The sequence below is a fragment of the Limanda limanda genome, chromosome 12, assembly GCF_963576545.1.
Source record: "Limanda limanda chromosome 12, fLimLim1.1, whole genome shotgun sequence".
Classification (NCBI taxonomy): domain Eukaryota; kingdom Metazoa; phylum Chordata; class Actinopteri; order Pleuronectiformes; family Pleuronectidae; genus Limanda; species Limanda limanda.
Window position 1 is genome coordinate 19,430,567 of NC_083647.1, and position 16,400 is coordinate 19,446,966.

Below are 16,400 nucleotides of genomic sequence, written 5' to 3' on the forward strand. Positions count from 1 at the left end.
GAACCACACTTATTATTTCAAATTGTTAAAACAGTAACACTAGTACCTGTGAAGTGGTTGTACCTAATTGCACTGGACCACATACAAACCCTCTCTCTCTCTGCCTCTTTTTTCTCCGTCTCTTCTCCATCAACTCCTTCCCTCCATCGCACACTTTACACATTTAAGAACATGTTTCCATATTCATTTTGACATTTATCGTGTAAAAGCGAACCAGAGCCTCTTTCTTCCATCTCGACTTCCTGCGTGAGTCGCCTGTTTACCTGCTCGCAGCTGCAGAGAACACAGAGAGATGTGATGGAGAGGCAGTGAGCAGCTGGGTTCCGCCCCCCGCCCTCCCCCTGGACGCAGAGTAACCAATCACAGGCCGGCGTACTCAGCCTCATGGACTAACGTACCAATCAGCGCGCCGCTCACACGAACGTCTCCTCTTCAACTTCCTAGCGGGAAGCAGCTAACCGGGAAGTACCCACAGGCGGCTGCAGACACCGGTAAACAACAGTCTTTAACTCGTTATTCATTGCTCAGCTTGTTTTGTACGGTAACGTGTCGCGTTAAATAGTCAAGCAGCAAGATAAGACGTTACGTTTCATGTATTTATATGCTGTTATATGTCCGTGTTAGCCGCTACATGTGCTAAGTTTGGTTAGCAAGGCAGCTGGTTTTGACAGCTGTCATGTTGTTTACATCTCTGACCAGCCCAGCTTCCTGTCCGTGCAGGTAAACACAGCAGCTACACAACGGGAAGAAGATGAAGCTGACCAGAGCTGGATACAAGGAGGTGGTGAGGGTCGTTGAACAGATGAGACCGACAAGACAATGCATGAAGATGCTCAAGGAAAGATTCCCAAAGTAAGTGGTCACATGTGTTGAACTGTTACTGTGCAGCCTCTGTAGATGTGTGTGATTGTGAGACAACAGACAAATCTGATGTGCCTGACTATCTTTACTTTGTCATTCAGTGAGTCCACAAATACACAACACAATGCAAGGAAAATACTTCATACACATCGAGTGAATTAAAGGGGTAGTATTTTATACTCACCACAATGCCGCTATAGAGGACGTGGGTGAAGTGTTTGAGTTCACAAAACCAATTCAATTTCAGAAAAAGTTCACAGATACTTCAGATGTAAATAAACTACAGGAAACAAATGCCTTCACACTGCTCCTGTGGCGTCATCACAGTGTCCGTAAGCCCTGAGATTCAAATTCAACTAGAAACCGAGTCATTAACACCATGTTTTCAGCCCAAATGACGCAAAGACATTTAGGCTAATCAGTCATATCTGAATTGGACTTAAATACGCAAATACAGGGCTCTATTTATCAACTGTCTGTCCATCAACACTATTACAATATTTACTCCTGTTTTTCTTTTTTTCATATTCTATAATTAAATATTTATAATCCCTTTTAATTCTCTTGTTATGGTCACTAATTAATTCCATTCAGGTCTCATCAGAGGCTTTCACCGCAGCATTAGCCAATGCTATGCCATGCAGCGCCTGCACATCGGGAAATCGAAGCGAGAGGTTAATGGTTGTGTTTGCCTTTCTCCTTGACACTGAGGGCCCTCACTTTATTGAACGTAACACGTGTAATCCCCCAAGGCCAACCCGGACACCAGGACAGCGCGGCTGATCCCGTGGAGGTCACTTACAAAGTCATATGTATTTGGAGCTTCCTACTTCCATCGGGCCCTAATCACCAATCTAGAGGAAGGTATCGGTTCCCCAAAGGGGACTCAGTGGGTCTTGAGCCAACCTTTGTTCTCACTGTCAGCATTTTACAGAATATATCATGCATGTAAAGTGCATCCAATATCCTGTATGTTCAGGCAGCAGCACTAGGAGGCCATTTTCATGTTTATTTTGAGTCTACGTTCTCCTTTTGGTTTCCTAATCCAAACTGTCTTTCACAAACAGTCTAAATGCCAATTCTTCGAAAAGTGGTACTGGTGTGTGTAATAATTAAAGAAAAACATTGGAGTGTTTCCATTCCAATAATTCTGCATGATTCTTCTCTCCCGGAGGTGCTGGCTCTTTTGTTTAGTCTTGCTGGTTATTGTTATTATTTCGTTCACCATAACCAATCTTGGGGAGGCCCTTGCACTTTAAAATCCCTGAGTCTCGTCACTGGGCCTGACAGACAGGCATGGCAGCAGTGTTTTCACAGCCTGCGAAATTATTCTGGTTGTCCAATCAGCTGAGCTGGGCTCTGGAGGGTTAGTGATTGGACTGGCAGGAAATCAGGCTCTTAAGACATAACATATCGACTAGGCCATCCATCATCTCTTAGCATGCGCTCAGGCACGGCAGTCAGCCACCCCCTCCCCACACCCCTCCTGTCCCCTCGGACTGTGTGGGAGTCTTGCCACTGCGTAAATATTGGCCAGGCTGGGGCTGGCAGGGGGATCTGGAGGGGGGGGTGAAGGGTTTGTTGTGGACAGCCCTGTACTGAAGGGGTGGGCAAAAGATTGGCTGGGTTATAATAGCCAGAGATATAGAAAAGATGGGGATGGGATATCACATAATGCTGCACTGCAATAGCTCATTTCTAAATGATTCCAGCAATGTTGAGTGAACTGTACATTTAAATTGTTTCTACCAGGGTCAGAGTGGAGAGAGTGACTATTTTTTCAGGGGCATATACCACATTTTTTAACAATTATTCTAAATATACAGTTTTCTAACTTTTTAATCCTAAGATCTGTCCAGTCAATATATAATTTTTTTTCCCAGGTAATGTATTGAAATGCACGTTACTTGCAATTAGAGCTGGACCATAATTCAATGTATCTATTATTGACTTTAGGACGTAATATCTAAATGATATGACAGTACCATGTGATCATTGTAAGTAATAAGTAAGTTAAGATTTTGAGCAAATTGTAATTAAATGGCAATAATAAATAGAAAATTATTTTTTTATTATGATGTGAAGTATTTATACATCATATTATTATCTTGAACATCTATTTAATTATTTCACGGGAGTTTTGCTATTTCTTGGTGTCAGGAAAAATATTTTAATTCAGATTCTGATATATATTTAAACTATATTGCCTAAACTTTACATTTATATTTATTTATTATTACTATTATAGGCATTTTGAACAAATTCAGTACTAATGATACTGCTCAATGGGGAAATCCCATTATCCTCAACTCTTTCAATTCTGTATTGAGAACCAAACCATTTAATAATCATTGCTTTTGATTGAGGACTCAAAGGGAGGAACATTTAAACTTTGGACAAAATTATTGTTATAGGCCATTTCAGGGTAATTTCCACGGAGCGTCTGTCATCCTTTTTGTTGTGCTATGATTATGGGTGGTGGGAGGAGAGAGGGAGGGTCCTATAGACAGACAGAAAGAGAGAGATTGTGATGTGGAGTCCCTCATCTGTAACGGCTGCATAACACAGATGTTGGGAGTCATCTGTCAGCCTGGCCTCTCTTGCCGGGCCCGAGCTGCTCTGGGGGGAAAAGAATTGGACACGGTGCTGTCACTTTTTACCCCCACTCACAATGGAGGGACATGCAAATATCAACCCCCATTCGTGCCCTTTCTTCCTGGCCTTCCTCTTAGCCAGGCACGGTGTCCTGTCTAGTATCTGGAGCGTGGCTAGCATGGAGGGGCTGTGGGAGGGCTCGTCGCAGGCCGGTGTGAGGGAAAAATGTGACATCAGCCCCATCAAGTCCTTCTCTTGCCACATATTAGAATTGGAAATGATGGGATGCTCTCTGAGGCCTTGCCTGGCTTCCCTCGGGTCTGGAGGGGACCCCAGTCCTTCCACCCTTTGTCCCCAGAGAGGGTGTGTGTAAGGAGGGCGAGAGAAAGAGGGAGGGTCTGTGCGAGTCCTCTGTGTCCTTCTGTGCTATATTATGAATGAATTTGGATGTAATGATTACCCCCCCTGCTTTAAAACGCCATTCAGCTCACACCTCATATGGCTTTCACAGTCATGAAAGTTAGAGGGTTTGCAGAAAGGGGGCAGATGCCTCTGTTCTGGAAAATGCTTAAAAAAACAACAAAGTCTGAAGCATCCCTCCCCTCTAAACACAACCAAAGCTTCTCTCTCTCTCTCTCCTACACACACACACACACACACACTCACAGCTCCCCGGTGAGGAGTCCCTGAACGTTTTTCGAATCGGGCCCTAATGTGCCGTTTTCATCAGCACTGAGGCGGGCTGCAATATGGTGCTGGGGCTCGCTCTGGGAATATGAATGTTGATTAAGCATGCGTTCAGCCCTTTGAAATTCTGAAGAAGTGTCAGAATAATGGATGTTGAGCAAATGTCAAGCATTTGTTAATTTCTCTGTTATTTGGGGTTTATCTACCATGATCTTTGGAAGGAAAGCGCAGGGCAGGGTTGTTGTGGCATGTGCCATTGATATGGTGATTTCTTGGCTGCAGACACTTTGTTTTTGATGGTAATATCTCGGCTCAGGACGAAGCTTAGGGAGTTGCTCATTGATTATTTATTGTGGCTGTAGTGTTTATCTCTCCTTTTTTAAACACGCCGGTTAAACCTAGGGATTTGGTAACAGGCACGGCGCATTAAACTAGCTCTTTATACATTTTGTTTAACTTATATCCTAGGAACTGAAGAAAAGATGTTAGAGATTATAACGTATTTTTTCTATTGTATTATTTCTTAGGTATGCCTATCATTTACAGTGTAGAACACAGTGTAAAAATGGAGATCCATTTGCAATAATTTACACCCAAACAAATTAACCGGTAACGGACTTGGTCTATTACAATAGTGCATGAATATTTCTAATGAGAAGATTAGAAATGTTTGTATAGTTTAAATAAAACAAAAAATCATATTCAGTTTTTGCAAATGAGAAATGTTTTGGCCTTTATCAAGTTATGTAGCCATTGTTTACAGATATATTCGTCCACCGTCTCGCCTGAAAATTCACACTTTTATTTTGATTTCAAAAGCCTTTATTAAAGCTCACCTGAATCAAGGTTTTAAAAATGTGAACTTGGATTTCTGAAATCTCTGAGAAACCCAGTTAAATGTATCATGGCTGGATTTAACTCTTGACTTCCACTGTTATCTCTGTTGAATCAACTGAGTTGCTCTGCTGCTGCTCTTGTGAAGGTACAATTCCACAGCGATTTTACAGCCTCGAAGTGGCAATGACATTACCCAGGGACTGATCTAGTGCAGAGCCTGTGGGGGCATCCCTGACGGCCTCCAGTGCACGGCCTCACACTTCTGACTGCCCATATTGAACAAAACACAAACTGGCAGTTGGGGCTTAGGGGCACAACCCTTGAAGGCTGAGAGGCTGGCAAACTAATTCCCCAGCTTTATGTGGTTAGATGAGCATTGGAAGGGTGAAGGGATGAATGAAGTGTGTAAGCAGAGAGGAGAAAGAGGAGAAGCTGTGCTGAGTACAACTGAAGTACAACTTCATGTCAGGCTAAGGACTTCATGACTAAAAGATGCAATTGTGGTTTGCCCCAAAATATTTGATTTAATTACATCAACAGTAATTTCTGTGAGTTTTCAGGGTCTAATGTTTTACCTAATAAGTCTGGATGAATAACTGAATGCTTCGCTGCCTTTATTACGAGCTAATGTTAATGATAAATGGACAAGAGTCTTCGACTGATACACACGCCACTATTATAAGTCTCCTTCGAAGAGCCCTTGGCGTGGGAGAAGAACAAGCCAAAGCAATGGTTAGCTTCATTCAGGCCCAAAAGACACCAGACCATCGTTTGGCAACAATCAGAGTAGGCGGAGAAGGTGTGACTGTCACAGCTGGAAAAACATTCTGTGTATGGTGCAGAGTACCACCTAGCTTTGACCCCTCTAACCCTGTAGTTCAATATGAATCCCCAGAAGAGAGTACAAGCTTAGAACAGCTGAGCATTGGGGAAGGCCTCTTAGAGATCAGTAAGAAGAGGTGGCCTCTTGTTCACGTGCCCATCTCCAATCGCTCTAAGCATGAAATCAACCTCCCAAAGACAACTCTGTTGGGCTCCATCCAAGTAGAGACACCACAGGCTACAACAGTAAGGGCTGATGTCCATAAAGTTGAGGCTACAGCTGGTTTTCCATCTTATACCATGAGAAAGCCTACCACCAAGGCTTTATTCTGAAGGTTCGAGACCCCTGACTGCCTTCAGTACCCCTTGGGGCTTATACGAGTGGGTCAGAATACCCTTCCGGTTGTCAAACGCACCAGCAGCCTTCCAAAGAAGCATGGAGGAAATGCTTGACACGCTGAGGGATGAGTGTTGCATTCCTTATCTGGATGATGTCCTCTGCTTTTCGAGGTCCTTCAAAGAGCACATTGAGGTGCTGCGCCATGTACTTCAAGCGCTGCAGGGGTTAAGGTGAGGCCAGAAAAGTGTGAGTTATTTCGCAACAAGATCAGGTACGTTGGTCGGCTGGGGTCTGCAAATGGGGTGAGAGTGGACCCAAAAGACGTTGAGGCAGTTCAAGCATTGAAGGAGAGAGAACTGGAAAGATCACCTGCCTCACATTATGCGTACAATTGTACCAAGCACGAGTCGACAGGCTACTCTCCGTATATTCTGTTATATGGTCACCATCCACGTCTTCCTGTTGACCTTCTCTTAAGGTTGGTGGCAGAGGAAGAAACAAAAACGCCAACAGGGTATGCAGAAAAATGGTCAGAGAAAATGATCGATGCATACAGGATAGTGAGCGCGACCAGCCAGCAGTCAAGTGCTAAAGGCAAATATTATTATGACAGAAGGAACAGAGGTGTGACTCTTCAGCCAGGTGACCGGGTTCTTGTTTGCAATGTTGCTGAAGGACGAGGTCCATGCAGACTAAAGCCCTACAGGGAAAAGACAATCTACATTGTCAGAGGACAGTTTGATGATAACCCAGTATATAAGCTCTACAACTTACCTTCCACGTGTCACTGTGAGCGCAATACGGACTCCGCCCATGGTGTACACTCACCAATATCCACAGTCTTTAGAACAATGTCTTGAGTAATGTAAATATATAGTATTTGTTTTAATTGATACATTTCATGTATCATCAAGTTCCCAGAACACGGACCCCTCAATAGCCAAATGCTTGGAAGACGTTTGGACCCACTGGCTCCCATTCTCCAGCTAAAAGGGTGGGCTATGCCCCGAAGAGTCGCGCCACGCAACACTCTCTGCATGCAGATCCACCAAATGCTAAGCACCCTCGCAGCACATGATACCAATGCCATTAGCCAGGTGGCTTTCATTACCTAAATTACAGCTATTGTTTATAATTAATTATTTGTAAATAGGAAGATTCCGAATATAATTGATAGCTAGAATTTCAACCATATCCTATTAATTAGGTCGATGGGAATTTCCAGTTTTTTCCCAGTGTGTGTGTGTGGCTTTTTTCTACCAAGTATGCACAAGACACTGACACACTCTGAATGCACACAGAGATCAGGCAATTCCACACTCAAGCTTGAATTTGTCAGATTCACAACCAGTGGATAGCCTAGCTTAATAGAGCCTGAAGCACTGACCAGACAGGCATACCAGCTCAGTGACAAAGTGAAAGTCCCTAATTGTTTTTAATTTAATCTGCTGCTTTACTATTTTGGGTGCCAGTGCATATTAATGCTCCGTCTTATGTTGTAAGGAAGGGTAATTAGGTTGAGAGTGAATGATTCCCAAACCACTCTTCTGTCTCCCAGCCTTCTGTTTCTCCATGTTCTAAATTATTTCCTGGAGGGAGGGATTTTTATTATTCTTTTTTTTCTTCCCACATAAAGGTCAATGTAGGAATGTACTGGAGTGTCACAGACTCTTTTCGAACTGGATTTTCAAAGGTTTTTATTTATTTGCTGGAATACTTTTCAATAACTGAACATAGGGCTGAAACCAAATTATTAAACCAAGGAGTATGACGGGGGTTGATGAATATTTTTTACATTGTATTTAAATAAACAAGCTTTATTTATTTGCAGATATAATAAAGCTAATTTCTACCCATCCTCAGTCGTAGCTTTAGAACAGTTTTACGATTGACTCCAAGATCAAAGTTTAAACAGTAATTTAAAACAAATAAAATAAATATAACCCTCTCTCTTTAGTTATTTTTTTGGTCATTTTTCCAGATTTAACATCCTCGACAACTCTAATAAAAAGTGGGAAAAATGAACACTTAAGATTTTAAACAATTTGAATTAATATAACACTCTCTTTAGGTCTTTTGGGTAATTCTTTATTTGTAACCTCATCACAAACAGAAAGTTTTTGTCAGAGTGTTATTTATAAAAGTACACAGCCACTAATCCTGCTGCTCTCCTGTGTATATCTGATACCTTGGCTTTTGGTAAATGCAAAAAAAAGACAAATGCATTAATCTGGTTTTTCGAATATATATTTTTTTCCTTTTGGTTTGTTTTTATAACCACAGAGCCCGGCTTGAATTTCTTTAAATGCTGATATCATGAGTTAAGGAGGTGGATATATTACAGAGAAAATGTAATGCTACTGTTCAGCAGGCAGATCAGATCCCCATTGTAACACTGCACTTGGCTCCATATTTTAGAATGGAGTGAGCATACTGTGCCCAGGAGAGCACAGGTTGGATATACATTAATGTAAAGCCTGCGATAACTTACTATTAATGTCTGTCAAACGGAAAAAGGGGCATTATACAATATGAGCTCAGTGTAAAACTTGACAGACCCAATAAAACGCAGACAACTCTTGGTTTGGATCCAGATACCTGTGCCCATCTCCTTGCATTGCCCTTATTTCTTTATTATTCTTAAAATCTCAAAATATTTACCTTGTTTCAATATGAGACTTATTTTCAGAAGTTGTGGTGCAGTTTTTTTTTTGTCTGCACAAACTGATTAAGGTGAGAAAGAGAAACAAAAGGCTTCAAAGTTTTTAGTGTTTTTGAAACAGATATGTTTTCCCAGATATTAAGAGCAGTTTATGTCCCTTTTAAAGTTAACAGGGTATAGATTAAGCAATTAGGCAGTAATCACGCTCATTATAGAGAGTAATCCATTTAAAGCCTAACAGATGTCTGTTCCGACGGGGGGATCGCGATGGTCCCATGCCAACAATAAGGCTGTAATGTTGCTGAAATGCTCAGGTGCAAGGTTGAAGTGTGGAAGAATTTTCTTTTTCTCCCCTTAAGTGTCTACACGTTGACAGTTGATCATTTAATGGTCCACTTAATTGCAGTGGCCCCTTCATCCCCAAGCATCATTGTAAGTTAATGCTGAGGTGGCAATGTTTTTTTGACTGTTTCCCCCCCTTTGCTCCTTTAACTTCAAACGTTTCTGTCCTCCTCTTGTGTGACTGTAACTTTGTAGTCGACTCATCTGTGTGATGGGTTGAGATTCACAGAGTTTTTCTCCAGCCAGAGCATTAAAACGGTTTTAAATCTGCCATCTGGAGAACCCGAGATGACGTCTTTGGTGGGTTCAGTGATTATAAAGTGCTAAACTATTCCAGCGGTTTGAAATGCTTTTATTAAGATATGGTCACAAGGCTGGGACTTCAGACAGAAATCACTGTTTGAGATTCCTTTGGCTTTGTTTACATGCCACATGGTTATTTCATGGTTTTATAGTGATTGATGTTGAAGGCCTATTCAGGGCTCAATATTTCAATGCAGATTGGAAGCATCGACTCCACATCAGTATTTACATACCGTTCTCAGGTGACTTGTAACGAAAAGTCCATTAAATTTAACAATCAAATGTACTGAGCGCAGTACATGGAGACACGGACCCACTGGAGACCACCGCAGAGCAGGTTGTATGTGTGTGCTCTCTGCAGCCTCTGCTGAATCTTTATGTTTGTTTTATATGCAGGGCGGAGGTGTGTACCATCCAATTAGAATAATATCTGTCACCACTTTAAATATCTTCAACCCAAAGGATGCTGCGGGGGCTGGGTGGGGATATCCAGGGGGCTGCGAGTCCCTGTAGGAGCTGCCTGTTTTCCAGGTTTTGCCTCGCTGCCAGGTGTTTGACATTGACTGGAGCTGGAGATGAATGTAGCTTATGGCAACCCATGGAATTGACCGGCTCCTGGGAGTCCGAGCTTCCTGCAGTGAAAGTTTCCATTTTCAAAGCCCATCAGTTGCAGTGGGAGGGCTCCCGAGCGGCCCATATGCCAGCACCGACGGTTAGGCAGGAAAAACTTTCTCATATCTGGGCATTGCTTCAGTGGTCTCACAAACAAATGCAGACGCTCACAGCGGTCATCTCTGCAAGGAAATATCTACTGAACCAGGGAGTGTAAATGCTGATGAATGCAGTGTTTTCCCCCAGCGAATGGACTTGAACCCTATTAATTATTTCCAAGAATGTCATTGATTTCTCTCTAATTTTTCCGTGTTTATTATGCAGTCTTGCATTTGTATGGTTTTGCTGCACTTCTAATTATGAACAGTATAGCTCTCGGTGCTGGAGAGAAAAAGGAGGATGGTGTGAGTGAAGAGAGAAAAAAAACGGGCTATATTTTTCTCGTCTCTCATACCACACACAACCTCCCCCTTTCTCGAACCCCCACGCCATCGTGGCTGGAATCCTTTGTCAGAGGTGTTCATCTGGAACAACTTTGCCACACTTGTTTTCATGTTCTTTTAGATTACAGGGCAGCTGGCCCCGGCTTTGAAGCTCCCCCTCTCCCTTTGTCTCTGTGCAATGCACTCTGGTAATTAACTTTGTCCTTCTTTTATTTGTTCCAGTCACTCGCAGTCCACTCTTCTGAGCATCTTCTCCCTGGAGTACCAGGTTAGAAGTTTTCTTCCTTTGTGAGCCCTGACAGGTGCCTAATTGAATGATGAATGTCCCTTTATTTCTTTGTAATTGAACTGCCAGCTCTCTGATTGGTTTGGAGGATGCCCCCCCCCCACACCATACCCACGTCTATTTCACCCCGCCTCCCCCTACACCACCCCACCCCCCTCCTCCTCCTCCTCACGTTCACGGTGAGGGCCCTTGCTTGCCTCAGCCTCAGTGGATGTCTGCCAAGCCTTCCCATCCATCTGTCTAATAACATCTAGCCCCTGCTTATTTGGTGGACCTGTAATAAATTATGCTAAACCATTATTATTCTGACAATAATAATTTCCCCGTGTAGTGTGGCTGCGTGTGCTAAATGTTTGCTGACTCGCACTGTCACTGCTGCTTTCCACGGCTGACAGCGGATGATGATAAATGGCCGCTGCCGCCAGTGGCAGAAGGCAGCACAGGCAGAAAATGGAGTCATTTATCATCCGGCTGACAGGTGTCAGTCACACTGCCCGTCTCTGTGGAATTACATTTTTTGTGTGTAGTAGTTTTTAAATAAGTTGTTTTTTAACCAATGCTCTTCCTCTTTCATCCCGTCCTCCACCCTCTCGGCGAAAAATGGCAATTGAATTGCATGGAAATGTCAGAGTGTGGGATGTGGAATAGGGTCATTGTTTGATCGAAAAAGGGGAAATGAATACAAGGTTTCGAGTGAGGGGGGGTGAAGGGGGAATGGGGGTCTGAACAAGGTTGCCTTGGCACATTGTGACCCCTACCCAACTTATTGAAATTAAATGACTCTGACCCTAGATCCTACACTCTCCTGCACTTGTTCATATACAACAGAGCATGTAAGAGGAGCCAGGGTTGAACTGCTCTGCTTTAAGAATGGATGTAGAATGTAAAGCTTTAATTTCCTAATAAATAATATTGTGTTGTTGTTGTTGTTTTTATTTACATTTGTGATCTCTGTGATAGAAACGAACCAAAAGAACATTCTCAAGACATCACGCCCCAGACATCATTGAAAACCACTACCAAAGGTGCTGTATTCATATTGTTCACTGCGATTCTCTCTTCTGCCCGCTCTCTGTTTATCTTCCCCTCATCTCTATCACTGTTTCTTTTCTTTTTTTATCTGTCTCCCACTTGTGTGTGTGTGTTCTCTTTGTCTTGCCTGTTGTGTGACGGTGGAGGGGACTTGCCAAAGTCACATGAGAGTAGGTGGGCCACCATGACAGATATAATCTCCTTTAAACAAATCACCACCCTCAGGATTCATTCCAGACCTCCACTTGCACCTGCTAAGCCAAAGCTCTGTTCTCCATGTCAAAGTGAAAGCAAAAGAAAATAAGTAAATAACCAGCCTTTGGACATTTTCCTTACACAGGCTTATGATGGGATGATTATCTTTTAATTCCATGAATACAGATAAATTAGAAAAAGGAAAAACAGACCGTAGAGGGACTGCCTCTTTGCATATTACAATTAGCCTTTATCTAGCTTATTAGGCCATTGTTCTGGGGAAAACAAGGCTGGATAATGCACTTCTAATCCACTTACAACAACAAACCTCAGAGATGATCTGGGTAAGATCTGAGGGGGAGCTGCTGCTTTCTTGCTGGCGAGGGAAAAAAGGCTTTTTGGGCGGCAGGGGTTAACTAACTATCATATGCCTGTCTGGCGTCAAGGAAATTTGAAGCCCTTCAAGCGCTGCTGTTTAACCGCACCAAGCCTGCCATATGCCACCCAGGGCAAAGTCATCAGGGACATTAGCATGTCTTGGCTAGTCCCCTCTACCCTTCTGTCTGCCTTTGTGGGCCACGTCTTTTTTTTTTTGTCTCACTGCTGTTGTTCTTTGTCATAATGAAGGTATCTAAGTGAAAGCAAGGCACATCCCACTGCTCCTGTCCTGCTGGAGTTGGCCAATGAGGTAATGACATAACCTTTAGTTTTTTTCTCTGCCTTCTTTTTGTTTCTGCCTTTGATTCTTCCTTTTTTCTCTAAATAGACAGATAGAAGTAGGCTGCAGTTTTGATAACAACCCCCCTCCCCTCGTCTGTTAGTCATTATCAAAATTGGTAAAATAGTCTCCTTCATTATCAATTATTTGATGTAATTAAGTCGCTGCTATTAGGCAGATGTGAAAATACTTTCTCCGTTTTATCATGTAATTGAGCAAATTGCAGTTCAGGCAGAGTTGCCGCAAACTGCGGACAGGTGAGGACGGGGTCAGTGGTCAATCCCTCTCTTCATCACTTCATCAGTTGTTGACTTTACTCTGGTTGTAGAATTTACTCTGGTTGATGTAGCAGTGATTGTAAACTTACATTTCATAATATGTGAACTTGAATCCAAGTATAAGGATTAATAGTAAGCAGAGGGTGTTTGTGGCTGTTATAAAATAGCCACTTGTGTTTCTTACCTCTTTTACTAGTATGTTGGTAAATTATTTATAATAATTATTATTTCCATTAAGTTAGAGTTAAATAATCAGTCAGTGAAGCTAAATTAGCTGAATTATTGCAATACATTATTTATAATATGATACAATGTATTTTAGATTATCACATGGTTTTAAATCAAACTGAAAGTCTTGTATTTCAAAATGTATTTCTCATTTGCATACATGTTAGTCATGGCCGTTTTCTGTCCTATTTTGATTGTGCGAATGAGCTGTGTGACCTTTTTAGCATATTTAAATGCACATTTAAATTTTTATCGGTGCTTACACCAGGCAATGAGATTTGAGGGTTTCTTCTAAAATAAGAGTAGTTCATATGCATCAGTGGCACCTCAAAGCTAACTGCCATTATTCATTCTCCATTTAATTGACACATGTTTTTTTTTTTCTCCAAAGGATTAAATCCAGCTCAGAGATAACTGTCTATGAACCATTTAACTGTCATTTTAATATGCTACTTAACATTTAAACCAAGCACTCATGGTCTCCCAGATCGCTAATTGATGTAGTTTCATCCCTTTTATGAGACAATATATCTCCAACAGAGGGAAATTATTAACAATGATGAAAACTATTCATGGATTTCTTTTTTTGCCTGCAGAAGAAGTACATGAACAAGGTTTCTAAATTCAACCTTTTTTGCTTTATAAGAATCTTTATGTAAAGGTCGCTTCAACCTACAGGGTTTGGAGCAGGAACAGTTGTGCTGGATAGTATGTGACACCCATTGGCTTCGTGGGCTAATAAAACCCGAATTTTACTGAACAATAATTATTTTCAGCAGGAATCTCACACTCTGTGAATTTTAGTCACATGTGAAACACATGAATTGCTGTGGTCTGACTTGAGAGAGGAGATGGACTCATGATTAATATGAAAATTAGGAAGACGCAAGTACCTGAACTAATCAGGTGGTCCTTATTCAGCCTGGGCCAGCGTCGGTAATGTTGCCATTTTTCATGTGTCAGCCCTGATGCAGGTTACCAGGAATGTGACGCTCTCTTGTTATCCAACGGTGTGAACGGAGAGCAAGGCAATGAGCACAAAAGATGGGGAGAGCAAATGAGGAGTGTTGGGGAGAGGAGAGACGACTAGCTGCAGGCTGCAGATGCAAAGTCTGAAATGCTATCAGAGGTCTTAATGAAGATATAAACTCGACGCTCACCCCTTAATTATTATAGACATGTTTAGCCTTTTTACAAGCTGCCTTCTTAGTGCAATATTATGGAGATGTTAACAAATACTACTCCGGGTAAAAAGACAATGTTTAGACAGAAACCTCGCTGCTCCCAGCGTTACCAGGAAGCTTCAGAGAGAAGATGAAACGCGCCATTCTCACTACAGGCTGAGGGCAAATTCACTTTTAGTCCCCAATTATGCTAACAAGAGAAAAAATGATCTTTGGCTGCAAGTGCGTTGTGTCTCATAACAAACTGACTTAGAAATGGCAAACTCTTCAAGCAATGTTTTAATTCCCTACACACTGACGAGGCTGGGAAATTTAGTCGTGAATAACTCAATGTGTCTGCTTATTTGCAGCATATTGTTTAAATACATCAAAAGCAATGCTTAAAACATAGATTGATATACATATATATATATATTCCTTATAGTGTATTTTTTTATTAGAGCCCGACAGGTATGGATTTTTGGGGGCCAGGACTGATATGTCAGCTGATATGTATCGTCATAAGATGTCGTTATCAAACCCTTATGACAGAGCAATTAAATTAAAGCTTTATGTTTTAGAGTTAAACCAGAAAATGTATTATTAATGACGATAAATAAAAAGGAAATGCAAAAATATATAACTTGAATAAAGAAAATAAAAGTAATTTGTAAACATAATCTGTAAATATAAATTCACATCTTCTCTGCATAGTTTATTCTATGAAATAGAAGTTTTCATGTCAGTAAACAAACAGCGATAACGATTCCTCTATGAGAGGCTCGGTCAGTCATACTTTCAAAGCTTGTACAGACTTCCATTTATGATTCCTCTTCATTTAACTAAATAATCGTCACATTGTGTAAGTCATCACAATTGCTGTTGGTTATTCAGTGCAACTCATTACGATATTACCATGTAAATGATACTAGAGGCAGAACAACTAATTGGTTGACCATAAATTTAGCCGTAATGCGTTTATGTTTGCTCATATGCACTGATATAAAAACTTTTTGTATTACAGATTAAACAATTCAGAAATGATGTGTATTAATCTTAACATTTTACCTTTAAAAAAACCTTTTTATTGTCTCTTTTAAAGTTTTAAATATTTAGTTGCATTAGTGTTTTCTTTTTAATAGTTACTTAGAATAAAATGTATGGTTAACTATAAAATATCAAGCCTCAATAACATTTCTTTGTCATAAGGGTTTGATAATGACATCTTATGGATCATTACCAGTGCAACAATTATTCCCTAATATCAGTATCATCATTGGCCCCCAAAAATTAAACTCGGTCTTGGTCATCGCTCATTAAAAATCAAATTTTTATTGGCCGACAAATCTGTAAAATAAATATCAGCATCACGCCCCAAAATTCTATTATATCCATTGTGAAAGGAAAGCAGTCAGGTTGTCTCCTATTGTATCTTTCATTACTGCGTTTACCTGTCGGAGCTTCTCCCTGCGCACAGACCAAGACTCTGCACACCTCAAGGTTTCTTTGACTTCAAAGAGTGCTGCAGCCATAGGTTCCCTCCTTCCTACTGAGGAGCACATTCCCACAGTCCCTCTGGTGCGTCCTGTTGGTTCCTACAGTTTTGCCTTGGTGATCATTCGATGATTAAAGCTCTACATTGTCTCCAGCCTGGGCAGAGCGTGCACTGCTTTTTCATACAAGATGAGAGACTACAGTTGTCCGTTTGACAGAGGCAAAGGCAATTCAGCTGGGTAGCTTGGCTGCGTAATAGGCAATCTCTTGTTCCTGTGGGAAAGGTTATTGCAAAGCAAGGCTTTCAAAGACCAATTTGCACAGGGATTGTCGAAAGTTGGGTCAAGGTTTGAAAACGTAATAATATAATTTAGAGACATTACAATCATTATTATCCATGTGACATCAGCCCAAGTTAGACTGGCTGTGTAATTTCACTGCCATATTCTTGGACTCTTTGAAATACGCCTGTACTTCCTGCTAGATATTTGAGATTTAGTCT

The 16,400-nt window shown here is 41.4% G+C and overlaps 1 protein-coding gene across 1 annotated transcript in view; it reads left to right on the forward strand.

Annotated features, from left to right (window-relative positions):
- The first annotated feature begins 449 nt into the window (after window positions 1-449).
- The window catches only part of cdin1 (CDAN1 interacting nuclease 1), a 55,398-nt gene continuing 39,447 nt past the window's right edge, over window positions 450-16,400 (forward strand). The window contains exons 1-5 of the mRNA XM_061083053.1: window positions 450-491; window positions 700-852; window positions 10,727-10,772; window positions 11,751-11,815; window positions 12,645-12,705. Of these exons, the coding sequence (XP_060939036.1) occupies window positions 752-852; window positions 10,727-10,772; window positions 11,751-11,815; window positions 12,645-12,705 (273 nt within the window). The 5' untranslated portion in view covers window positions 450-491; window positions 700-751. The remainder of the gene's footprint in view (window positions 492-699; window positions 853-10,726; window positions 10,773-11,750; window positions 11,816-12,644; window positions 12,706-16,400) is intronic.